The sequence below is a fragment of the Ambystoma mexicanum genome, chromosome 5p, assembly GCF_040938575.1.
Source record: "Ambystoma mexicanum isolate Mex_15411 chromosome 5p, UKY_AmexF1_1, whole genome shotgun sequence".
NCBI classification, from domain to species: domain Eukaryota; kingdom Metazoa; phylum Chordata; class Amphibia; order Caudata; family Ambystomatidae; genus Ambystoma; species Ambystoma mexicanum.
In genome coordinates this window covers 1,347,384,301-1,347,410,327 of record NC_090930.1, presented here as the reverse complement: position 1 = coordinate 1,347,410,327, position 26,027 = coordinate 1,347,384,301, and the positions used below count along the sequence as shown (strand labels likewise).

Here is a 26,027-nt window from a genome sequence, read left to right as displayed (position 1 = left end):
TCAGTCGAAGAAGTCATTTATTTCTATCCGCAGTGGCTCGATCACTGCGTCGTCCTTTAGTATTGCCAGTGGCATACGCCAGCACTGCGATGTTTGGTCTGTGTCTGTTGTCATTAGGACTGGTGAGTGGTCTGACATTGTGCACAGGAGTGTGGACATTCCTTCACCCAGGGGATAAAATCGGGGGAGCATAACCAGTAATCTATTCAGGAACTAGAGTCATGTAAATGTGAATGAAACGTGGATTTCTCTTAAGTGGGGTGTGTTACTCTCCATGCATCTGCCAGGGGTATTGTGGAAATGGCTTGCCATATGATCAGTGCCACTTTGGTGTGAGGCCTGTGGCTCCTGGATGTTTTGTCTTTTGATGGGTCTTAGATTGTGTTGAGACCCCCTCACCCCCAAATTATCCTGGATTCCCATGGTGATGAGATCAGTGAGACAATCTGTAGGTAGAACTCCGGGGAGTCTAGGTTTGGGCCGTAAGTGTTGACCAGTAGCAGTTCTTGTTTGTACATTGTCCCCCATATGATTACATATCTGACTTCTGCATCCACCACCAATTTACTGACCTGGAATGCGGTGCGTTGGTGTATAATAGACAGGACTCGGTTAGCTTGCGATGAGTAGTCAGTACCAATTCTAATCGGACCCCAGTCCCGCGCAAACGACTCAGTTCCTTTTTTGATAGCATGTGTCTCTTGCAATAGGAGGATGTCGATCCTATGTCTTTTGGCATAGGCCAGAAGTTTTCTAGCTTTTATAGGATTTGCCAGCCCCCTGATGTTCCATGTTAGGAGTCTAATCCCAAGACTCAGCCCGTGTGTTGTCATGATATGCCCATGCTATATTCCATTCCCATTTTGTATTCCTGTCTGCATATCTTGAGTCTTATGTAACCATATGTTTTTTTTGGTAACCAAACATCCCCCTTGAACTCTCTGCTTTCTCTTTTTAGGCAACAGGCCTCCCCTCCCCAGTCTCCCCATCCACCCAACTGGACAGTGTATCCCCATAACCTGGGCGCACAAATTGCAACTGTGGGTGGCACTGTGTGGCCAGAAACTTTCGTTACGTTGCGTGTTGCGCTTTGGGAGTCACTGCAAATTTTTCTTGTGGATTTGGCGCCTCTTGCCCTATGTTTGCTTCTCAGGTCTTCCAGGTAAGGTCATATGTCATCCCGGGGCGTGAGAACGTTTTGGCTTCCTGGTGCTGGGATATTATGCTCTATGTATGCCATGGCCTCTTCAGGAGTCTCAAAGAAGTGGCATCCGGCATGTTGCAGGCAAAGCTTTGCTGGGAACAGCATGGCATATGGGATGGATCTTGCTCTGAGCTCCTTCTTAGCTTGGTCGAAGGTGCGTCTAGCCGCCTGCATTCCGTTTGAGAAGTCTGGGTAAATGTGTATCCTCGTAGAGTCGTAGGTTAATGTGCCTTTCTCACGGGAGAGGCGAAGGATCTGATCCCTGTCTCTATAGTTGAGCAGACGAGCTATGATGGTTTGTGGCGGGGCGCCAGGTTTAGGCGGCTGTACCAGAGATCTATGGGCCCGTTCTATTAAGAATTGCTATGTAACTTTGGCCTCCGACAGCACTGAGCGGATTGCCTCTTCCAGAAAAGCTTCCATTGTTGTGTTTAGGGGTTTCTCCGCCAAGCCCACCACCCGGATGTTGTTGCGGCGGGACCTAGATTCCAAGTCGTCGCACTTGGACTGTTTCGCTTTCAGGTTTTTCTTGATACTCTCGATGTCTTTGCCGTGTGTTATGGTGGTGTCCTCCAGAGAACTGACTTAAGTCTCCACCTCAGTGACTCTAGTGTTCACCTTTTGCAGGTCTGCTCTGATGGAAGAGATATTATTGCCAATTTCGACTGGTCACTTGTGTGCCAGTAGGTGCAGGATTCAGCTGTATGGACCTAAGAAATTGTGGTATCCCCTACTGTGCGCCGTGTGTGGAGTGACCACTGGTTGCTCTGTCTGCTGATCTGGTGATGGTCAGATTATGTTTTAATGTTGTCTCAAGGATTCTAGGCTTCTGGGGGCGTACGCCCTGTCCTGTCCCATTCGTGACACACATCTAATAACCGCTTAGGCGTGTTGTGGTAGATCGTTGTGGTTCATCACCTGGTCCATATATGGGAGCCCAGATCTTGACCTAGTCTCTGTGGGAGGGGGGCCTGCTAGGCTCCGAGCTATTGGTGGGTGATGCTCCCCCCTTTGTCCTGGGGTCTGGGTGGTTTTATCTCTAATGTGATGAGGATTGCACAGCTCCACAGGGGCTTCCAGAGCACCATCTGGCTTATACACTGGTGCCAGTGTTTCCGCTCCGTTAGCCGCGAGTGGGGGAGGGGGTTGAAGGGGTATATCGCCTTGGCCGCTGACTCTCTGTAGCACGAGCCCGAACAATTACTTGCAGTGTATTCAACTGTATGGCTGCTCCCTGCCTTGCTAGCTGTCAGAGCAGTGTCTTTGGGGATTTTCGCTGTGGCTGGCCCTCCTTCCACCCACTTCTCCGTACCTTATTTCAGCACGGCTTCCAGCCAGTGAGACAGAAGTTGCAGGTGCGTTGTCGTTTGCTCGGAGGTCGGCTGAGCGTCCCAGTGTGCTTTGCCTAGCATGTAACTCCTAGCTTTGTCTTGTTTTGGAGACCGCTACCGCTGCCTCTGCACTGCTGACCAACATCCGTCCAGGGGTATTTCTGCTTGGTGTCTGGTTATCATGCGTCGTGCGGAGGACCCCACCTTTCTGCCTGCGTGGGCTGTAGTCAAGGTAGGACCGTGTCTCTACTGGGGGTAGGCGGCTACTGAAGGTAGGCGGGATACGGGGATTGGCAGTATTTGTTGTATGGACTGTTGTCGCGAAGGTGCAAAATGATTTTGTTCGCTTTACTAGATGACCTGTTCAGCGTTTTTTCTCGGGAAAGGCACCAGCATCGCCTCAGAGGTTCCGATGCAGGAATCTGCTTGCTCCGATCACAGGGGAAGCTCCGATCCGCAGGATGTTATCTTTAGGATTATAAGTGCAGTGCAGCTCAGCACCTAGGCGGCCATCTTAGTCGGCTCAGACAGCACAACATTTTAATATCGACACTCGGGAGCCACAGTTCGACAAGGACTTTTTGGAAGATAATGTGGGGGACAAAAAGTCCACCACCCAGTTTATTCCACTCCTGCAGTCTGTCCTAAGACTCATCCGGCCATCACTACTGGCGCCTAGTCTCACGAGGGCGGTCAACCCCAGAATAGAAAAACTATTCAGACCTGCAATCGCTAACACCCTGTATACTAGGGGTCAGTTTATACCAGATTCCCCAGCGGTCACCACCACCAGAAAAAGGGCAGGCGCTCCCCTGCGATCTGCAGAAGCCCTGCCGGACAAGGAAAGCAAAAAGATATATACTTTCGGGAGAAAGGTCGCCTCCTCTGCAGCATACCAGACCAAAATCGCAATCAACACTACGCTGTTAGCTAGTTACGGCTGCCACAAATGGGTTGACCTGGAACGCCAAATTGAAACAAACCTCCCCAGAACCAGTAAAGGCTCCATTACTGAAGACCATCTCAGAAGGCAAGCAGATCTCATACGGCATCCTAAAGAATAACCTTCATGCAGCATATAATGCAGGACGCATCATAGCAGAGGGAACGCTCATCAAGCACCATGCCTGACTCAGTCAGGGTTTAAGCTAGAAACTCAGGCAAACCTCTTAAACATGCCAATGGGGCAAAATGTTATTCTGGGAGGCCGTAGAAGACGCCTTTAAGAGTGCCCAGGAGAATTATGATACTCTTATATGCCTTGGACAGTTGACAACCCCTATTCCCAACCGGACTCCCCAAACTCTAGAAGATTTTGGGGCCAGGGTGCTCCATGTTCCACAGGCTACACTCGCATTCCTCCTCTTGGGGCCAGTTGCAAGGCCAAGGTTCCTCTGCCAATTTTCTAAGAGGAAATAAAAGGGGCAGACGAAGGGGCAGAACCTCACTTGGGAGAGTCTCAACCCCTCCCGAACAATCACTCACCGTCTCGGGTCCCCGCCAATGCAACTCCAGTAGGAGGCCGAATTTCACACTTCACCCACGCATGGGAGGGGATAACGTCGGCATGGCCTCGACAGAGATAAACTAGGCAGAATATTCTCACAATGGGGTCACCCCCCCACTAGACTTGTTCAACACTAACCTAAACGCACAATGCCCAGACTTTGCGTCCAGGTTTCCCCAACCAGGTTCAGAGAGGAATGCCATGTGGGTGAACTGGTCAGGGAAATTTGCGTACGCTTTTCACCCCAACGCCACTCCTCAGCAAGGTGGTGCACAAGATGCACCAGGAACATGTAATTCTGATCCTGGTTGCTCCTATGTGGGCGAGACATCCTTGGATTCCACACCTGCTCAAACTGGCGATATGCAATCCAATCAAGCTCCCATGCGCCATACACCTCTCTGCTATCTTTTTCTCTACATGTGTTGTCCCCCAAGGGTATAACCTCTCTCCCTGGCTGTTCAACCAATACCTGGCACTCCTTGCCCACCGCATTGCCGCTGTCCCCCATCTTTCAGTGCTATGCGGATGACACTCAGCTCATTTTCAGGCTACCTTCGTCCACCTCTTCTCCGTCCCTCATCTGACTTTCTGTCTGCTATCCAGGAGTGGTGTGCTGCCAATGATCTCTGCTTTAATGCCAGTAAGACTGAGATTCTCCTCATCGGCACACCCACTCCCTTCTTTCCTGTAGCTCTCTGGCCGGCCTCTCTTGGCCCTCTTCCTGCTCCCACCTGCAATGCTAAAAACCTTGGTGTCATCTTCGACTCCACACTCTCTCCCCTCACATCTCGGACGTCTCTAAGAAGTCTCACTACCAGCTGCACCTCCTCAGAGGTATTCTTCCCTTCCTCTCCTTCCCCCAGAAGCTCACTGCCTCCAGAGCTCTAGTTCTCTCTAGGCTGGACTATTGCAACAGCCTCTTTCTAAATCTGCCTGCTTCTATTCTCTGCCCTCTGCAATTCACCCAGAATAGGACTGCGCGACTTGTCCTTGGCCTCAAGCCCAGGGATCGTATCTCTTCAGAACTGAAATCTCTGCACTGGCTCCCAGTGGCTGCGAAGATTAAGTTCAAAACCCTCTGCATCGTCCACAAGGCTTTCTGGGGCCTCAATACCTTCAACTCTCTCTTCCTAAATATCTTCCCTCAAGCAACAGGTTGGTGGTAGATCTCTCTCTTTGGCTGGGGCCTCCCTCTGGAACAGCCTCCCTGCCTCCCCGAAACTTAAGGAGAACCATCTTCGGTTCCGGAAGCACCTAAAACCTTCCTCTTTGCTTTTGCTTTCTCTCCCCCTCTCCCCTGCTGAAGTCCTGGCTGATACTGCACTGGTTACCTGGCCACCCATCTGATCTCGGGGCCCAAGCTCTGCCAGTTGCAGGCCTGCACTGCCTCATTGGCAACCTCTGCACCTGGGGACTGTTTTCTGTATCCCTACAGTCCCCCCACCAGCACTTATGTCTGCACTCACCCTGCACTTGCCACCAGCTGGCCGCTCTTTTATTTATCTTGTTATTTTATTATCCAATGTACTGCACTTTCCCCTCCCCCCTGCACTTTCCTTATTCCCCCCTTCCCTTGCACTTGTGTGATCTGAATGACACCTGGCCTAGTAGGATCGTTGTCTGTCTTCCCTCTGTTCCCCCTCCCTTGCCTCGTCGCGCCTTGAAACACTTGTGTATAGGCGTTTTATAATGCCATATCATATGTCATATCATACAACATGCTGACACAACACAAAGGAGGATCCCTCCACCCGTGCCCACAGTCTATGAACGTGGCAGCTTGGCTCCTGAATTTATAGTTTGGCCACTTAAATCTTCCACAAAGATGTATGGACATCCTTAAAGACGCACGAAAACCCAACACCAGGCACTGCTATTTTAATAAGTGGAAGAGATTTGTGATATGGTGCACATCACAATCGCTACACCCAATAGAATATTCTCCAGGTGACTTTCTACATTACATGCTTTACTTGCTAGACTGCAGCCTAGTATTTAATCCCATAAAAGTGAATCTGGCGGGTCTGTCAGCTTACACCACTTCACAGAACAAGGTGTCCTGGTGGAAAGTCCCTGTCATTGAAGCATTCATGGAAGGGGTAAAGAGGCTATACCCCACAATTTCCAACCCTCCTCCGGGTTGGGATCTCAATATGGTGCTCTCCAAGCTCATGGGTCCACCTTTTGAGCCTATGCACAAAGCCAGCCTAAAACATTGCACTTACACGACTGCATTCCTAGTAGCTATCGCCTCCATAAGACGTGTTAGTGAGCTACAGGCTTTGTCCATACAAGACCCCTTTTTCATTATACACAAGGACAGGGTTGTCCTCCGAGCACATCCTAGGTTCTCACTGAAGTTCATTTCAAAGTTCCATGTAAATCAGTACATAGAACTACATGCCTTCTTTCAAAATCCATCAAACTCAGCAGAATGAAGCCTCCATACACATGATGTGCGGAGGGCATTCTTGTACTATATGGACAAAACAAAACCTCTAAGGAAAAGAGACCAACTCTTTGTTTCCATAGCGCCTAGTAGAGAGGGCGATCACATATTAAAGAACGCAATCTCCAGATGGACAGTCAAGTGCATACAGCGCTGCTATTCCATATTCAAGAAATTTTTACCTTTCACCCCCAGGGCAGTCTACCAGAGTACAGGAGCTACCTTAGCTTTCAGTGCAAACATTCCTCTAGACTCCATCTGCAAGGCTGCTACATGGAGATCCATCCGTACGTTCACACAGCATTATTGCATTGACACAAACTCTAAAGCAGATTTGCAGGTGGGACAAGCGGTCCTAAAACATTTCTTTGCCGATATATCTTTTACCTTCCCACCTCCTTCTCCAGATACTGCTTGCTAATCTATGCAGAGCATGCGATCTAAGCAGATACACAAGCCCCAGAAGGGATACATTACTCACCGTAATTGTATTTCTGGTGCTTGTATCTGCTTAATTTCAAATGCGCCCACCCTTCCTCCCCTTATGGAGTAGAAGGGGGATGTTTTCTGGGATTATCAATGTCTTTGCTGTGTCATATCTGTACTCATGCTACACTTCATGCAACCTCATGTCAGAAATCGGAGGGACCTCGACACGTGAAGGACCATGGGTACCGTACACGTCACACTAGGGATAGTATTACCAAGAATCCGAGTGATTTGCCCTTGGCTGAAATTACTGCGGGCAAACCGTTCGCATGAGAAAGGTGCAAACTACCAAAAGCTTACACCTTTCTCATGCGAACACACTTACATACTATGCGGGCTGGGTGCATTGCGGGAATGTCCCCCGCAAAACCCCGCTCATTATACCACACAGTATAGTGAGCGGGATGTTGCGGGGGACATCCCTGCAGCCCCCGCAGTCTTTTTTTTCCTTTTATACTTGCCTATAATGCTACGACCAGAGGTTCGAACTTTTGGTGTTCGAACCTTTGGTGGTAGCATTTTTAGGACGTTTTGACCATGCAAACTTTTGCATGCGATCAAAACGTCCTAAACCATCACCAACACGCCCTGTCGACATCTGTTTTCGAGTTTCGAAAACAAATCTTGTAATGCTCTGCAACTTCCACTAGATGTCGGACTATGCAGTGCATGTGAATCTAAGCAGATACAAGCACCAGAAATACGATTACGGTGAGTAATGTGTGTGTGTGTGTGTGTATATATATATATATATATTTCTAAAGCTTGTGTAATCTGCTTAGATCATATGCTATACATAGGCCGATATCTTGTGGAAGGTGCAGAGTATTACAGTTGTTTTCGAAAAAAGGGACGTCAACAGGGTGTGCCAGTAATACTATCCCTAGTGTGACATCTACTGTACCCATGGTCCTTCACCCGTCAAGGTCCCTCAGATTGTTTTTTTTCCACCATCATCATCGGACGCTATAATGCAGAGTTCTGTTTCGGCTAATGCCATTAATTACTAAAGTTATTAGAGGTAGTACTCTTTCTATCCTTTATTTACCGTCCTGCGACTAACATCTTCGACGGCAGTGAAAATGATGAATGTCGTTGACACAGCTGACTCGCTGACACCCCTTCGGCTTTGGAAGGCTGCACTGGGCCTCAGCCCAGATAGTAGGGAGAGTGGGGGGTGTGAACATTTCTTAGGCCACTAAGAGAATTCATTTTCTCCTTTACCCTATTTATTTTCGCCTAGCTGCCCTTATATCCTAACATGGAAAACACACTATTTAAATTCTGCCCCAGGAAGTTCCCCTGGAAAGACAAGCACCGGGTGTGCAACCTCTGACTTGCACGGGAAAACAGCGAGGGCCACTGTCGAGCTTGTCAGCTCTTCAAATCTAAAACACTAAAGAGCCGAAAGACCAAACATTGGGCCCACCACGCCATGCAGGCCGAAGCCACAATGGATGTGGAAGGTGCATCCAATGACGCCAGAATCAGCTTATTTTCGAACGATGAAGGCGACAGGGAACTGACAGATTCCCACGTGCTAGCCCCTGACCCACCAGACAGGCCGGCAGTGCTGTAACCTGGATGACACCCGGCAGCAGTAACACACATAAATCTGCCCACAGTAAACACATACCCAAGTGCCCACACACGGTGTCGAGGGGTAGGTCCACTAGTTCTCTGTCCTATGGGCACTCGATATCCCGATCGCTGCATGACAGGCCTCCAAAGCTGCGAGACGACACGGACGCCGTGTCCAAATCATCAGCCGAGCGTCGGAAGATGTGGCTTTGGACCTCCCATCCTCTGAAATTCGACACTCCTCAGAGACGTCAAAATCGGCAACAAAAAAAAACAAAACAAGACTTCAAAAATAGCCAATCTGGTGCAAAAGCATGTCCCGCAGACTCTCCATAAGGGGACATCTTACAAAAAACACTCTAGAAAGAGTCAACATTCTCATAAAGAAAGGACAAGTACACCACACAGGGAAAAAGACATTGTTTCCCAAGGGGAGGACACCATATCAGCAGCCTTGAAGAACAAGGGCCAGCCTACTACAAGAACACCACAAACTCCTGTGACTATACTAAGTTCCTCTCAGTTGACCTCTGATGACATTGATTGGGTGATGAGACAAATGACATACATGGCAGATTTTTTTTTGAGAAAAATCCCCAGGCTATGTTTACAAAACACGCCACCAACTAGTTGCGCCACGTCTGTAATCACCAGTAAAGAGGCCACGTCTGACACCCTCCTAGTTAGCCCTCAACAAGACCCTGTCCAAATTGATTGATATGATCCAAATACAGACTCTGAGGAGGTTGAAACATTACACGAGGTAGACCAATACTATGATGAAGATGAAGAGGATGTGTATAACTTACCCTCTCAAATTAACCTAGACCCACCTGTGGCAGATTCACCGATGGACAACCAACTTCAGTATAATGATATGCTTATAAAGGCAGCTGAGCATTTCCAGATTCAGACCCAGGAGACGCCATTAGACAAGGATTTTGTAGAGGACATTTTAGATGACAGGAAGGCTGTTACACAATTTCTACCTATTCTTCAGTCTGTTCAAAGAAGAATAAAAAAATAAAGGGACCTGGTCATTCCATATGGTCCTCCAGGTAAATATACATGAACAAAAAACAGAATATGGACCGAGAGGTTCAAAGATAACAGAAATCTTTTATGACTTTTTCAAATAAATTCTTTGATATGGTATTTATTTCACATAACAGAAAATGTTATTTATACATCAACATTGCTCTAAAAATAGGCTCCACCTTACAAGACTTTTCCCATCATTCCATTCATACTTCATTCATACAAGTAATCTTCTTACTCATACTATTTCAACATAGAATGTACTCCAACCCACATTCTTCAGTATATGCTCGACTTGTTAGACTCGGAGTTGGTACTTCACTCTATAAAGATTTACCTGGTGGCTTTATCAGATTACACAACCTCTCATAAAAGGGTATCATGGTGGAAGGTTCCCGTCATTAAGGCATTTATGTAGGGAGTAAAGAGACTCCACCCTCTGATTTCAAACCCGCAGAGAAGAATGCATTTCCAAGAATGCCATCTCCAAAAGGATAGTCGGATGCATACCGCTCTGTTACCCTTTATCAAGCAAAACACTGCCTTTCACACCAAGAGCCCACTCCACAAGGGGTACGGGAGCTACTTTGGCCTTTATCGCAAACGTCCCGCTGGACACCATTTGCAAAGCAGCTACATGGAATTCGTTACACACTTTCACTCAGCACTACTGCATTGACACTCATTCTAAAGCAGATACACAGTTGGGACAAGCAATTTTAAAACATCTATTTGCCACGGGACCCTATCACAACCCACCACCTTCTAACACTGCTCGCTAATTTATGCATAGCATGTGATCTACAAAAGCTTCAGAAGGGACATATTACTCACCGTAATCGTATTTCGAATGGATTGTGTCCTCCAACGTATTCCACATCTTTGATATGTAATGTCCACAGCTGTGCACATTACATGTCAAAGATGTGGAATACGTTGGAGGAACATTCAGTCGAAAGAATTGTTCTTCCGATGCTTGTATCTGCTTAGATTCACATACGCTTACCCTTCCTCCCTTTGTAGAAGAAGGTGCGTAGATGTTTTACCTGAGCTTTGCCTGTTACTTATCTGCTTTAATACTCCTGTACTCCCGCTACACTTTATGCTACCTCATGTCAGAAACGAAACAATATGAGGGACCTCGACGCATGAAAGACCATGGGTACAGTGGACGTCACACTAGGGATAGTATTACTTGCACGCCCTGTCGACGCCCCTTTTTCGAGTTTCGAAACAACAACTGTAATACTCTGCAGCTTCCACTAGATGCCGGCCTATCCATAGCATGTGAATCTAAACAAATAAAAGCATCAGAAATACGATTACAGTGAGTAATGTATCCCATATATTCAGTGAAAAAACTTTGTTAAAGGGACGTTATGGTTAAGTTGCACTAATAAAAACCTTTGAATTTCAGTTAAAAAAGTTGTTGAAGGGACGTTATGGTTACAAGTAAAACTGAAAAACCCTTAAAATTTGCCAATTATGGTAAGCTAAGCAACCATAGCTCACGCCACCACCGTGCACTGATAAGGCTAACCCCCGGGACATTAAAGATGACATCACAAATGTCATTAATTACATCACTGATGAACTCACATGTCTGGGGTACTTGTTTTTGTTCAGAGATATGTAGGCCAGTTTCTTCAATGACAGTAACAATTTTGAAATTCAAAAGGTGCTATATATCTAGATGTTAACCATGTTGTATGTTGTTAAACTACTTTCCTTACAGTTTGGAGTCAGCTCATGGTGCACATACATAGGGAAATAAGCAGACCTCAAAGACGCAATTAATTTGTGCACATGATGATCAACTCTAATGTTGTTGTCATTTTGTGGGAATGTTGTTTCATTCCTCTTTACTGGAGTTTCCTGTATGTGCCTCATAGTTCTATGCATTGTGGCTCTGCATATGTATTGTTTTTACTAACACAAGTGTGTAGTAAATCTTGTATTGCTAGCTATTAATTCCAGGTTTTTACATGAGTCAACATTGTGATAAGTTTACATTTATTATTTTAGTGGGCAATATTACCAGATTAAAAATCCTTTACTTCTATGGTGCATGCTGCACCCATTGCCTATGAGTATGTATTATTAGGTTCCTGTAGTAAGAACAACACTCCAAAATAAGGTTTTGTTTAGATGAGTAAATGTTTTAGTACATTAAGTCGTTCATGAGGTCTCCCGATCACCCCCGACATCTTGCTAGCAACATTGTAAACACAACACTTGTAGAGACTTCATCAAAATTAATTTCAAATGTGATATCAGTGATGTCATCAATGACATTTGTGATGTCATCTGTGATGTCCTCGGTGTTAGTTTTAGCAGTGCACGGTGGTGGTGCGAGTTAAGGTTGTTCAGCTTACCTTAACTGGTGAATTTCAAGGGTTTTTCTGTGTTACTTGTAACCATAATGTCCCTTAAACTAAATTTGTTAACTGAATGTCATGGGTTTTTATGCAAATTAACCATAATGTCCCTTTAACAAAGCTTTTTTCACTGAATTTCATAGGTTTGTACCAGACCCCCCCTCCCTTCATTTGCTACAAGTTCCTTATACCTATTTCTAACGATGACACCTAAAAATCACACTCGCCCGCAATGTATCTGCTCCAGAGTCCGCAGACAGTGCGAATCTCCACGGACATCAGGTAGCATTAAAAAAAAAAACAGAAGCACAGGGGACAACAGAAAATATTGTACCCTTCAACCAACAAAAACATATACATAAAACTTTACTTATATTTACTACCCCAAAATACCTTTTTGTGCATTTCGTCATTTCAAAATGTAATTTCTTTTTCATTTAGAGCACAATATAATGGAATGCACCAAGCACAATCCATAACTGTACACCTCATATTATCATTTCATTACAAATCATCGTACAGACTCAGATACACCAGGAGCTCATTCCAAAACAACCTCTTACCAAATAGTAAATACAGTATATTTATTTTTCTATTATTACCATTCATTATATAAACATTTATTATAAGCAAATATCACTTTATTTTTAAAGAAACGGCAAACACACTTGAGTGGTTGGGAGAAAACGTTCCAAAAGCAGAAATGAGTGATAATATCTCTAATGGGGAACAATACATCTTTCAATGTAAACAAATAATGTAATTTATACAGAGCTCATTGAAATAATTTCTTCTTTTATTACAGTACATATATTACATGAAGAAACAACACCCCAATTAAATTATGGAGAACATCAAGAATCGCAAAGAGAATCCCTATCCCCAACTGTACATAATGAAATCATGATCTTATCTGCAAAATTGGATGAACTTAGTAATGACTTTAAGGAACTTTTAAATTATGTTAAAAATCATGTTATTAGAAATGTTGATTATCACTGTCCTTCTTGTGCCTGTGCCCCTTACCCCCATCACCCTCATCAATGATCATTATATAGAAATTCCAAATCCTCCCATTTTTTTCCCATTCCGATGCCCCATCCCTTTCATAAATACTTATTTTTCTTCTACTATAAATATCTTGTCTATTATTTTGTCATTTCTTTTATATTTTAAACCCCAATTTGTAGTCCGCGGACTATAAGACTGTTCGGGGAATCCGTTTACGCAATAGGGTGTTCGTAGACAATGCGCCGTGTCCGGGCATGTCCAGTGTGGCATGATGCACTGGGCCTCATTCCGAGTAGGGCGCAAAGGGATACCAGGCACCGTTAAGGACATTGGTGCCGGTAATTCCTTTGCGCCCTACTACGAGGTCCCTTTGCGCTCCCGTCCTTAACGCCTGCTTTTACCAGGCGTTATGGACGGGATCCGCAAAGGGACTTCAGAGCTAATAGCGGTATGATATGATATGATATGGCATTTGTAACGCGCCTATACACAGGTGTTTCACCGTAATTTACGGTACCGTTATTAGCACCCTCCCCATTCCCATTGAGCCCTATGGGGGCTCAAATGGGAATGAGGATTGACATTTTCAATGGGGACTTAACGGTCCCGCAAAGGTCGGACTAGACCGGTAAGTCCCCATCGAACCAGGGCGGACACGGTACCGGTAATGGTGCTAGTCAATGGTGCTAGTCATGGCGCTAATAGCGCCATGACTAGCACCAACCTCGGAATGAGGGCCACTGTAACACTTACCTGGACTCTTCGGGAGCGTAATGCCTTCTCAACCTGTGGACCTGGTACCTGACACCTTTTGGATTCTCTTTCTATTTAAAGCAACAATAACAAACATAGAACACTGTAACATCTATTAACTAAAATACTACTGCATGACATGTGTGCTCCTCCCTCCCTTCTCACCTGTGTTTATTTTTTGTGGAGCTCTCCATCCTGCTTTTCTAAAGGGGTGCTTTGAGGTGAACAAACAATGATAACTTGGATAGCTGTTGTACTCTATAGCTTCTTGTCAAATAAATGTCTTTACTTTTAAGAATGAGTTTTGGGGTAAGTGGCTGGTGAAAATGCTGTAATCATGAGGGCTTAAATTAGAGTCATCCAAGTGGCCAGGACAATTGGATCCAGTTCCTGTGAGTGGACGAGCGCGGGAGGATCACCTGGATGTGGGGTCGTCAGGGAGTGGAAGTGGCACACCGAAAGGTTGAGAAGCAGTATCCCCTTCCTTGTAACACCTTTTCCCTATCCTACTTAGCAGGATACATAGAAACTCTAACCCCCAAACGTCCCCTCCTCTCCCTTTCCGACACAAAGACTTTTCTTACACTGTGAAAGACAACGGACTAACACCAGAGCTGTTTACCTGACATGTCCCAATAAAAGGTTCAGGCAGAGTAAGGCAATTGACAATAACTACATACACCTTTCCCTTCCCCACAGGGATAAAAGGCAGTTTAAAAGGAGGAGAAGGGCAACGAGAACTGAAAGGACGACAACGAGGGAAGTTCCCTTGTCCTTTTTGACCCAGACCTGCAAAGCCTCCGTGAAAGGAATCATAAGACCGGGAACTACAGCTAGCATGTGGTGTAACAGATTTCAACGGTGCATGGGACCCACCCAAACTGATAACCAAGGCGGGGAAGGGGGCGCTGTTGCGTGGCTAAGAAATGGCTGCCGCCTGAAAGAGCTCTGACGGAGGCTACAACATCCTGCTGTATTTATCCTGCTTTTGCTCGCAATTTTGATGTCTGAGGCATTGTATTGAGTTCTTTAACACTGCAATGTCACCTTGAACTCTTTTTGGACCAGGGGTCCTCGTCCCGGAGAACATCTGCAGTGCTTCACTGAGGCCTCCGGCGCCACATGCCTCCGGGGACGACGGGGTGCCTCAGCTTGCTGTGTGGTGCGAACTGCAGTCTGGCCCCTCCTACATCACTGATCCGCGGGGACACACTGCGCCCGCCCACCCCCTCTTACCTGCTGGAGCCGTGCAGGCCTCAGGCTGTACCGACCATCCGGTGGGGGCTGGATAAGTCCCCCCGCGACTCTGGGGTCGTCCGGGCTGTCTGCTCTGTAAGCCCCGCTGGCTGCAGCCTGATCCTTTGGCGCTGGCTGGTGCACGGCCGGTGAGCAGTGGTGGCCCTGAAGTGGAGAGACTTTGGATCTCTGGGGCGGCCTGCACCCCGGACCACCCCCCACCCCTATGGGTGGCACTCGATCAGGGGGGCTGAGCGCCTAACCCAGTACAATAGACGGCAGTGAGGATCCTGGAGGAGATGCTGGCTGGGAGTGAGCCGCACACAGACCTAGAGCAGTAACGCCCATAAAAGACTTGAATAAGCACACAGAGGCAGCAACACTGGGCCGCGCCGGGACCGAGTGCGGCCTCTGCCCAGGTGATTGCCCATGCGGGCCCTGCGCCCCCTACAGTGGCGGGTGCACCGCTACCTGCTAACTACAAGATCCTAACGATGGGACACCATCCTTATACGCAGTGAGTCTGGGAGAGTAACTCCTGGGGCCTAGTCATTTCCCCTGAGGGCATGTCGTACTGGAAGGGAACAGATCCTGCGACCCGGCGAGTAGGCATGGCAGGCGCCCTACTGGGCACGGGCTGAAGCAGAGACATTAAGGAGCATAGTCGGGCCTGGCCTGGGCCTGGCCTTGGGCCTGTCTGGGCCGGTCCCACGTAGCGAGCGTCTCATTAATCTACTGATGGGCTTCCTCATAGATGCAGCCCCTGTTGGGGGGGGCTGTGACCAATTTGCACACGCAGGCATGGTGCCCCCCAGAAGGGTTCACAGATACAACTGCTGACTGGCGGGTGATGTTCAACACGACGCAGCAGTCACCCGACACCACCAAAACACTGGTGGGCAAGAAGGGAGGGGAAGTAAAGAAAGTGGAAAGGTGGTCTGAAGAATAAAATGAAGGAAAACAAAAAAAAGAGGGTCTGCCGGGCGACCCTGATGCAGCCACTATTCGTCACTTCAATATGGGTAACTTCAAGAAGCAAGCGAAGATGGACCAATTCGCCAAATCCGACCAAAACCGTACCAATGGAAATACTGGGCCCTTTTCACCTCAACGTCTCTGCCCTGAATCGGACACTGTTAGCCAAAAGAACAGTACAGACAATCTGGGTGCCAAAATAGACGCCTTGACATGTAAGGTAGATGTGTCGGTGATCCAGATTGACAAGTTCTGCAGCCGTATTTCAGAGGCGGAACAGAGGATCAGTGAGGGGGGAAGACAAAGTGGCGGTGTTCGAGCGCGAGGTTGCCACCCTGCAGCAAACAATTAAGAAGGTGGTGGCCAAGAATGATGACCTCGAAAGGGAGGTCTAGAAGAAATTATATCCGGATAACTAGCGTTGCAGAGTCCACACCTATAGACAACATGGAGCTATTTGTATAGAAGCTGCTTATGGATGTCCTGGAGAACCCACCGTTCACAAACTTGTTTATGATAGAACGCGCACACAGATCCCTGGCAGCGAAACACCTCCCCTCCCCCCACCCTCCTCGGGGTCCCCAGAAAGAGCTATAATAGCACAGATTTTTTACTACCGGGACAGAGATATCCTGCTTCGAGCCACCAGAGACCAAAAGGTTCTACAATGGGGGTCTGCGACATTGACCTCTCCCCCGATTTCAGTCAGCAAGTTCAGGATCAAAGAAAGACCTTTCAGAAGGTGAAAAGCATCCTGAGAAGGAAAGAGATACGCTATTCTATGATATTCCCTGCCAAGCTCAGGGTGGTGTACAAGGGCAGGGTTTCCTTCTTTATTACCCCAGAAGCGGCAGAACGCTTTTCCATCGACATCGCTGACCCGAGGGCGTCCCCACGCAGGTCACCATGATAGTCTTACAGCAAACACTGAGACTTGGGCAATTTCACATGGTATTTAGGTGTTAAAGGCCGGCGCATACTCTGTCATAAATCACGAAGGTATCTTATGAAAAGGATACGGTAACCAAAAAGGATACAATTGGTAGGGCTCTTCCGGATCCTTGAATTCACACGGCTTGATAGTAGTGAAGTCAAATTAGACCTTCCAAATGAAACAACTCTCTGACTAGTAAAACAGGCAGAGAGAGGGATCACTGGAAAGGGCGTGGGAGCATTATAGGAAGTCAGCCTAGGATAAATAAAGAATCATGAGAAGTTGTCCAAACTAAACTCTCACTGATCGCACAGCAATAGCACTAATTAACAACACTAACCTGTAAGCTTAGAACTGGAATCTCCAGCAACAAGTCTCAGAAGAAATCCAGGAATTGAAACGACAAAGGATGGGAGGTTAGTGAGACTTATCCCGAACGGCAGGAGGCTCATGCTAGATACCGGGTTGGTGCACCACAGGATAGCGTCCAAAGTTCTGTGCACAATCACCTTCAAATAAACATTTGTTGATAATACTTCCTTTCCCACGTAAAACAGAAATGAATTGAGTCCACCTGTTATCTCCTCATAGGTGCCAGAGATGCGTGTGAAGTTACACGTTTCAAAGAGTTCAAAAAACCACGTGCAGATTTACACGCGACAAAAGTTCACGCAGCCTGAACAGCCGTGCTTGCAAGTATACTAGAAAAGCGTGCTGATTTACACGCAACAAAAGTACACGCAACCAGGACCACAGCATGTAAAGAGTAGAGTAGACCGCAAACAGAAGTGCATGCAGCCAGACAGCCGTACCTGAAGAGTTCCAGAGTCTGCGTGGGGTTTTACCCGTGAACAAAGTAAACGCAGCCAGGACAGCCTCTCATGGAGAGTTCCAGCGTCCGCGTGGGTCTTTAACCACGAACAAAGCACACGCAGCCAGGACAGCCGCGCTTGGAGAGTTCCAGCGTCCGCGTGGGAATTAACACGCAGCAATTTACACGCAGTCAGGAAAGCAGCATGCAAAGATAGCAGGAACCCGTATGTGAGGATACACGCGACTGAAGTGCACGCAGACAGTGCTACCAAAACTCGCGTGTGAAGGAAAGCCAGCTCCAGGAGTTTGCGTGTGGAAGAAACATGCCGAAGAAAGCCAAGGAAGTAACTGACAAGATGTGAGGACGCAGATCAAGGGTTCAGCTACCAAACGCCATATTGGTTCAATCAGAAGCAGCGAGCAACGTCTCCACGCTGCTTATGAACGTACTGCAGTAACACACGACTACCCTGAATCACGTGAATTCAACAACGTGAATAATGTAAATGTCGTTTTCCCGGCAGTACATCAAACAACCTCCATTTAGAATAGAACGGTCTAGCAGTTCTATGAGCATAACCCGTTCTGCGTGAAGATGGTTTTCCAGATCCAGAGGTAATATGTCCAGCATGCATGACATACTCCTAGCGTGGCGCCGACAGCATGGTCACCACGAATCAATGGATATAAAGCGACAAATATGGTGTTTAGTCTTCAGTCACATGCAGCCAATTCAGCTGCCGGCAGCCCCCCGCGCCGATTGGAATAGAAGGCACTGTTTGGGAAATGTACCTGAACTGATCACGGTGGGGGAACTGGGTGGGTGGGTATGTTTTCTGTTTCTGGCGTGGGAGGGGGGGTGGGAATGTGGGGGTCAGTTTGAGTCTAGTTGTATTATGGGGTTCGGCAGGGATAGGTGGGTGGGGACCCATGGCGGGCTGGAGTGGGGGTGGTTTGTAACATTCTCAGGGCACACAGAAAATAGTTTGGTCTTGCCTCGACAAGTTTAGAATTTAGGCATCTAGACATCACAGAGAAGACTTCACTTTTTTTACGGGACATGCTAGGAACACTAAGGATACCACAATTGCTTCTTTTAGATATGACCTTAGCGGGTTATGATGGGTACCCAAGGAGGGGCGAAGGACCCAGCGATGATGTCACATTGTTAACTTGGAATATAAGAGGGTTCACAAATGGGAAAAAGACATGCCTGATCACAACCTATGCTAGGAACTATAAGGTGAATGTTCTCTGCCTACAGGAAACTCATCTGGGGAAGGGGTGTAGGCTCTCCCACCTGGCAGGTGGGGGATTCATAGGTACTGCTCATCATATACTACACACTCCCACGGGGTGGCTACTTACACCGCTCCATGGAGTTCAATCCCCATGATCAGATTGTGGAGAATGACGGGCGGTATCTCCTGGTAGCGGGAGAAATTGTGGGATAGTGGGTTCTCTTTGTCAATGTGTATGCTCCTAATTTTGATAGCCCCGACTTCTTCCAAAGCTGTGCATACCATTTGCATACCTTCCCGAATTACGAAGTAGTGTGGCCCGGGGTTTTCAATATGGCTCTCTCGCTGGACCTGGACAGATCATCCTCCATGCTGACCTCCCTCCCGAAGGCGGCACAGAAATGGCCATCCATAGCAGAGTATCACAAGCTTGTTGACGCTTGGTGTCTCCTCTATCCCACCTGCAGGGAATATACCTTTTATTCAGGGTTTCACAGTAGTTCCTCCGGAATAGATTGTCATGCTATCTCCTGAGGTGGCCCGTGTGACTCAACAAGCCCAGATCCTCCATAGGACCTTAATCGATCATTCCCCAGTCATGGTGCACTTTGCCAGCCCCAGCCGTCCACCCAGTCAGCTCTGTTGGCGATTTAGAGCCCGCACCCTGGAAGACACTGTTTTTCAGGATGAGATCCGGCAAGATATTTCTTAATTTTTTCAAATTAATGCATGTTCACTCCCTGACCACGGGGTGGTGTGGGAGACCTTTAAGGTGTACATCCGGGGCTGCTGTGTGGCTAAAGGAGAAGGAGTTCTGAAATATATTTGCAGGTCCATCGAAGCTCTAGAACAGGACATTAAAAGACTGGAGATCCAACAAGGCCTCCAGGATTCCCACGACATACAGGCCCTATTAAGGGAACAATGAAAGGAAATGGGTATTACTGCAAGGGAGGAGTGCTTTGTGGGAGATCGTGTAGCGACAGCTGAGTACGGCGAGAGTGACTGTCCGAGCAGGGCGCTGGCCTGAGCCATTTAGCAAGAACGACATCTGGACACCATAGTAGAGGTCGAAGAAGGTAATGTGGAGCTCACCAGAGACAGCGGAAGGATCAACGCGTCCTTCTTACAATTCAATGCGCGTCTATACACCGCCCAGACCACAGCGAGTCACGACTCAATAAGACAATATTGAGACAGAATCGCCTTGGGATGGCTGGATACTGCACAGGGTGCGCAGCTGAACGTCCGTCCCTCCCGACGAGGAGTTCCTCAAAGTGATCCGTTCTCTCCCCAATGGTAAGGCTGCAGGCACAGATGGGATCACTGCCGAATTGTATAAAGTATACCCTGATCTAGCAATGTGGCGCTTGTTACAGTGAGTGAGCAGAAGCTTAGTTGCATATAACAACATACAGGCATATATTTTACAATTTGCGTATCACAGTTTGAGAATCAGAAGGATAGGTGGGTGCTCACGAGGGGGGGGGAGAAAGAGAAGGTTAGTTAAAGAGGGCAGTTTTGAGGTTTTTGCGAAAGGCAGTGAGGGAGGTTTCTGCTCTGAGGGCCGTGGGGAGTGCATTCCATAGCTTGGGGGCTAGATATGGGAAGCCAATCCCTCCTGCTTTCGCCCGGGTGATGATGCGTGGTAAAATGAGTTGGTTAGTTCTAGTGGGCCTAGTTGAGGTGGCTCTGGCTAGTGTATCTGAAGGGTAGGATGGAGCTGTAAGGTTAATGCATTTGTGTGTGGTTGTGAGAATTTTAAAAGTGATGTGTTCTTTGACGGTGAGCCAATGAACATGCTTTCTTGCTTGTGAGATGTGGTTTCTTTTTGGAATGCTAAGGGATGATCTAATTGAGTTATTTTTGGTGATTTGGAGTCTATTTATGTTTTTTTGTGGCGGTGCCGGCTAGGAGCGCATTGCAGTAGTCCAACTTGGCCCCTATGGTTGCTCTTGCTATTGAGAGACAGTTGTCCTTAGTTAAGAAGGGATTTTTTGGCGTTGATGAGTTTAGTGCTAAGGGCGGAGGCAATGGCATTGACTTTCTTATTCATGGACAGTGTAGCATCAATATGGATCCCTAAAGTCTTGACATAGGAAAGGACTGGGATGATGCAGTTGTCAATGTTGAAGCTGGAGTAGAGACAGTCCAACTTCACTAGGGTGGACTTTTGGCCAAGAATAAGAATCTCAGTCTTGTCCCCTGTTAGGCAGAATCCTGGGCAGTGCCCTTAGGACACACTACACACAATTAAGACTACAGGTGGCAATACAAGTTGTACCTTTGGTACAAGCCTGTACTACTATGTTAAAGTGGTAGCAGTAGCGGAGCAGCCAGCCTTATCTCAAGAGTATATGAGCAGTAGCAGAGATTAACCAAAGGGACCACAATTACTGTGACTTGAGCAAACACTGACTCAAGGTTTCAGGTTTAAAATATAAGTACATTTATTTTTAAACCATTTGTTATCAACACGACACTTCTATTAATTCAAAAACCACACGTAAAATATACTACAACTAACCAATTCACTTTATACAGTATTATTCGAGGTAAGTACCCTTTGTTTGAATGGACCGGTGTTAGGAAACAGAACACATTACCGTGAATACAATTGCAATCGCTTTTTGACAGGTCGGTCTACTAGATAAATGCGTATCCGCAGCAAGAAATGCTACCGGGGCAAAAACACACTTTGCACCCGAGATACCCAGAGCGAGTTGGGGGCAAAAATCACAGGCAATTTGTTGGTTAGGCAGACAGAATCGAAGAACACACATAGACAGGAATTCAAGAGTCAAAGGGCCGGAGCCAAAGTCAAATGACACGGGGTGCCTGTTGTCGAGGATCACAGTCGGACAGTTCGAGATTCAACGTTGCCAAGAGTACTTTGATATTGTCAATGTTCGGAAGCAAAAGTTATAAGAAGGAGGGAAAAGTAAGGACAAGCCTTAAAGTAGAGAAATGGGGATTTCACCCAAAATTCCTTAAATAGGACACAGTACCTTTCTCAAAGAACGAAGCTGGTGCCACGGCAGTTGTTCCTGTTGGTTTCCTGCAGACCCACACTTTCCTGCAGCTTCAGCCTGAAGGACGATGAGGGGGTCCGCACCACACAGGGATGCGACAATGAATAAAAGGTGCGCTCCTAAAAACAGGAGAGGTTCTTCAGGTGGCTATCCGGACCACTACAGCAGTGTGCAGCGATTTCGACCACGAAGGCGACCTCTGGCTGAAGAAGATGAGCTGGTTATCCCCACCAGGCTCAAGGGAAGAAGACTCCGGACTGGATCTTCTCTTAGTCGTTGAAGGGTAGATAGCTCAGGACTGCAGCAGGGCTTCACCGGTACGGGGTAGTTGCAGCAGTCGACCTCTCCTCCACTTCTTGTCGGTTCCTTGTAGTTCCAGTGCGACTCTCTGACTTCCAGCCCAAGAGACCTGCCTTTGATGCGAAAATCCCCCATTCACACAGCCTGGCTGTCAATCACCCAGCAGGGGGGTTGTCCAGCCCGGACAACCACCTTACCCAATCTTGACAAAGTGCGACTTGGGTTTCCTAGGATACCCTGTGCAGGGGGTGACTACACCCCTCCCTCACATTCAGCCCACCTAGACACCCAGGTGCCTTGAGGAGGGCTTCTAGGTAGAAGCCCGCCAAAAGACAGTGAACAAAGAAGGCAAACCTGGTTAGCCGCGCAAAGTAAAGCACAAGGAGTTTAACAAAAAGAAATGGCGAATAAACCGCACCAGAGCCAAACGAAAAAGGATTTGGTCAAGCGGGTTTAAGTTTGAGGCTAACACAATAGCCTATAATATTACCACGGTTATATAAGATAACCGCGGTAGAGATTTAGGGTAGATACCACTGCCACCAGCCATGTCTAAATGTTAAAAGAGCGAAACAATGCTCTTTGCGGTACAGATAAAAAGAGTTGAGAGTTAACCCTTCCAGCACTCTATGTAAGATGGTGTAGTCACCTCAGAAATGGAGTCGGTGGGAAGTCTTAATGACAACCCTGTGTCACTGCACTGAAGGTGCTGTGTGACGCACACAAGAAGGGGGCTACTGAAGTGGTGTACTCCAGAGCTTACAGTCTTAAAAACAGGTAAAAGGCATATAGCAAAATAGGTGTAAGAGTGGGGGAAAAGCTCACACTCTTACCAAGTGGAAAGAAATAACTCCAGAGATCCAGCAAAGCTGCTGAGGGACTCACTATGTAAGGAAAATTAGCCATAGAATGAGAATTCTCCCTAACAGGCATAGGCCGTTTGTGGCCATCCAAACTTGGATGGAGGAGTAGATTTGTCTTAAGACTGTAGTATCTTGTTGATACGAGCCTGTGAGTGGAAGGAGCACCTGGGTATCATCAGCATAGTTGGTGTATGCGATCCCAATTGCATCCAGTTTATCAAAAAGGAGCTTTGTGAAGAGATTGTATAGTGTGGGGGCAGTACAGGATCCCTGAGGAACACCACAGTGAATGATGGTGGGAGCTGCACTAGCTATGTTTGAGAAGACTTTTATTGCTCTGCCTTCTTGGAAGGAGGTGATCCAGGAAGCTGCTTGGTCAGAAAAGTCTGCTGCATGTGTGAGGTGTGTAGTGAGGGTTTTATGTTCTACTAGATCGAACGTCGCACAGAGGTCTACGAAGAGGAGGAGGCGGGTAGGCTTGCGTTTGTCCAAGATTTGAGTGATTTGATTTTTTAAGTCTAGCAGGATGGTTTCAGTTCTCTGCCCTTTGCGAAAACCAGATTGTCTTTTTCCTAGGATGGTTTTGGTTTCTATTTAGACTTGGATCTAACTGTGAGCTGCCTTGTCTAATATTTTGAGAATAAATGGCACGGTTGTTATGAGCCAGTAGTTATTAGGCTGAGAAGGGTCTAGTGTTGTTTTTTTATAGCACGGGACGCACCCAAGCCTCTTAGAGGCTGTCGGGAACAATACCTGTTTTGAATGACGAATTGATGAACGTGGTCAGAAGTGGAGCAAGTGGCTCGGCACACTCCTTGATGATCTTGGGAGAGCATACATTGGCCTTACATTGCGATGGTTTTAGGTGTTTGAGGATGTCTTTAACTTCTGCTTCTGAGATGTCTTTAAATGTAAATTTAGGAGAGTTGGTAGTTTTGTGACAGGACAAGGTCTGTGTTGGCTGGTTCTGGTTGAATAGGGCTTTGTAGTGGTTTAGAATTTTATTTTGTAAGAGGTCTATTTTTTTAGCATAGCAGCTTCTATGCTAATGCACCATGCTTCATCTTTAACTATCTGGTCCGTGCAGGTTGAGGATCTGTGAATTCATTAAAGATGGTGAAGAGTTCTTTGGAATGAGAGTTGGCGTTGGATATTCAGCGATTATACTCTTTGGATTTGGCAGTGAAGATGGCATCTTTGTATTTTTTGGCAGTTATTTTAAAGCTTTCTTTAGTGGTGTCATAAGGGATAGCCTGCCAATTTTTGAGTGCCTGGCGTTTTTTGTTAGTTAAGGTTTGGAGCTCTTCTGTGAACCACAAGTTAGAGTGGAATAACTTTTTTTCCTTCTTATTTTCAAGTGGGTCAATGGGGTTGACTGCATGAGTAAGGGTGTTTTTAATGTGCGCTAGGATGTTTGGGTCTTGTGAGAAAGGAGGTGCTAGGCACGGGAGGTCAAGAAGGGGTCGGAGGTTGTCCGCAGTTATCTTTTTTGCACTTCTTGCTAGATTAGCGAGTGCATGTGTGGTAGTTTTAGTACTTGGGGCTGTGGGGACGGTGAATTGAATACAGCTATGGTCTGTCCATGTGTATACAGCGTTAGAAGTGATAGTGGACTCACAGTTGTGATCGGCCACCCAGTCAAGGGTGCGACCTTTAGCGTGGGTAGGGGTCATAATTTTCTGTGAGAAACCTAGATCAGTGAGGTCCTTTGTGAAGGAGGTAGCGGCTTTATCATTGGGGTCATTGAATCCTAGGTTGAGGTCACTTAGGAGTAATGTTTTGATGTTTTTTTAAATATTTTCATTGATTAAGTGTGTGATGTGTCCTTGGAAGTCTGCTGGGAGACCCGGGGGCCTATAAATGACATGAAAATTTATGGTGTTATGTGTCGGTGACAGTTTAGCCGACAATGTCTGCATTACCTTCCCATTGGTGAGGTATGGCCCTAAGAGGTAAGGCATCTTTGAAGATCAGAGCTACCCCTCCTCCTATTTTAGAGGATCTATCTTGTCTGAGGATAGAGTAACCTTTACCTATACTGTTTGCTCTGGCAATCGAGCCCCTGGCTTGCGTACTGCGCGAGTACCACGCACACAGGTGGGTAAGAATACACTCCCACAACTCCATCATCTCCATGTATGTGGATGCCATGTTGTTATATGTTAAACACCCAAAAGTGAATCTACAACCCATGGTCGATGAGATCACAGATTTCGGAGAACTCTCAGGCTTGCGTATCAACTGGACTAAATCAGGTGTAGAACAGCGTGACATCAGGAAAGCCTTTAGATGTTGCCCTCATGGTATTCAGTACCTGGGCATACGAGTGTCCACATCCCCAGGGGCACTGTACAAGTACAATTATATGGCAGTACTGGAGAGGTTGGAGCATAAAGTGGATTTGTGGATCCACCTGCCCATCTCTCAGGCAGCCAGTATCTACTGGCCAAGATGATGATCCTACCATACTCTTTATATATTTTTAGCAATGTCGATTTGGCCCCCTCAGGGATTTTGGGCATGACACAGGGACCTGATCAACAGGTTAATATGGGCCGGCGGACAGGCCCGGATATCTCTTGACAAAGTATCTCTACCCTACCCTGTGTGTAAGGTGGAGTATATCTCCCAGAATTATACATGTATTTCCTGGTAGCGCAAGTTCGATATACGGCCTGGTGGGGGTCCCCTGCAGTGGACCTCCTGCATACCTTCTTCGAAAGGGAGACCTTGCAGCCCAATGATGTGAGGGGGCTGCTGGGGGGCTACCTGGAGAGGCAGTCAAGAACCGAGATGCCGCCTTTAGCCGTCGCACTCAAAGCGTGGGATCACCACATCAGGGGCAATCCACTCACTTACGAGGCGATCTTGCGACAACATTTTGTAAAA

General features: G+C 47.0%; 1 protein-coding gene across 7 annotated transcripts in view; it reads left to right on the top strand.

Moving 5' to 3' along the window:
• The window catches only part of LOC138481557 (zinc finger protein 660-like), a 1,126,844-nt gene that overhangs the window by 920,245 nt on the left and 180,572 nt on the right, over nt 1-26,027 (top strand). Inside the window, exon 7 of one of the 7 annotated variants that reach the window (XM_069613743.1) lies at nt 12,786-13,117. The exons of the other annotated variants lie outside the window; for them this stretch is intronic. Coding sequence (XP_069469844.1) covers nt 12,786-13,027 — 242 coding nt within the window. The 3' untranslated portion in view covers nt 13,028-13,117. Of the gene's footprint in view, nt 1-12,785; nt 13,118-26,027 lie in introns of those variants that run through there. 7 annotated transcript variants of the gene reach the window in all.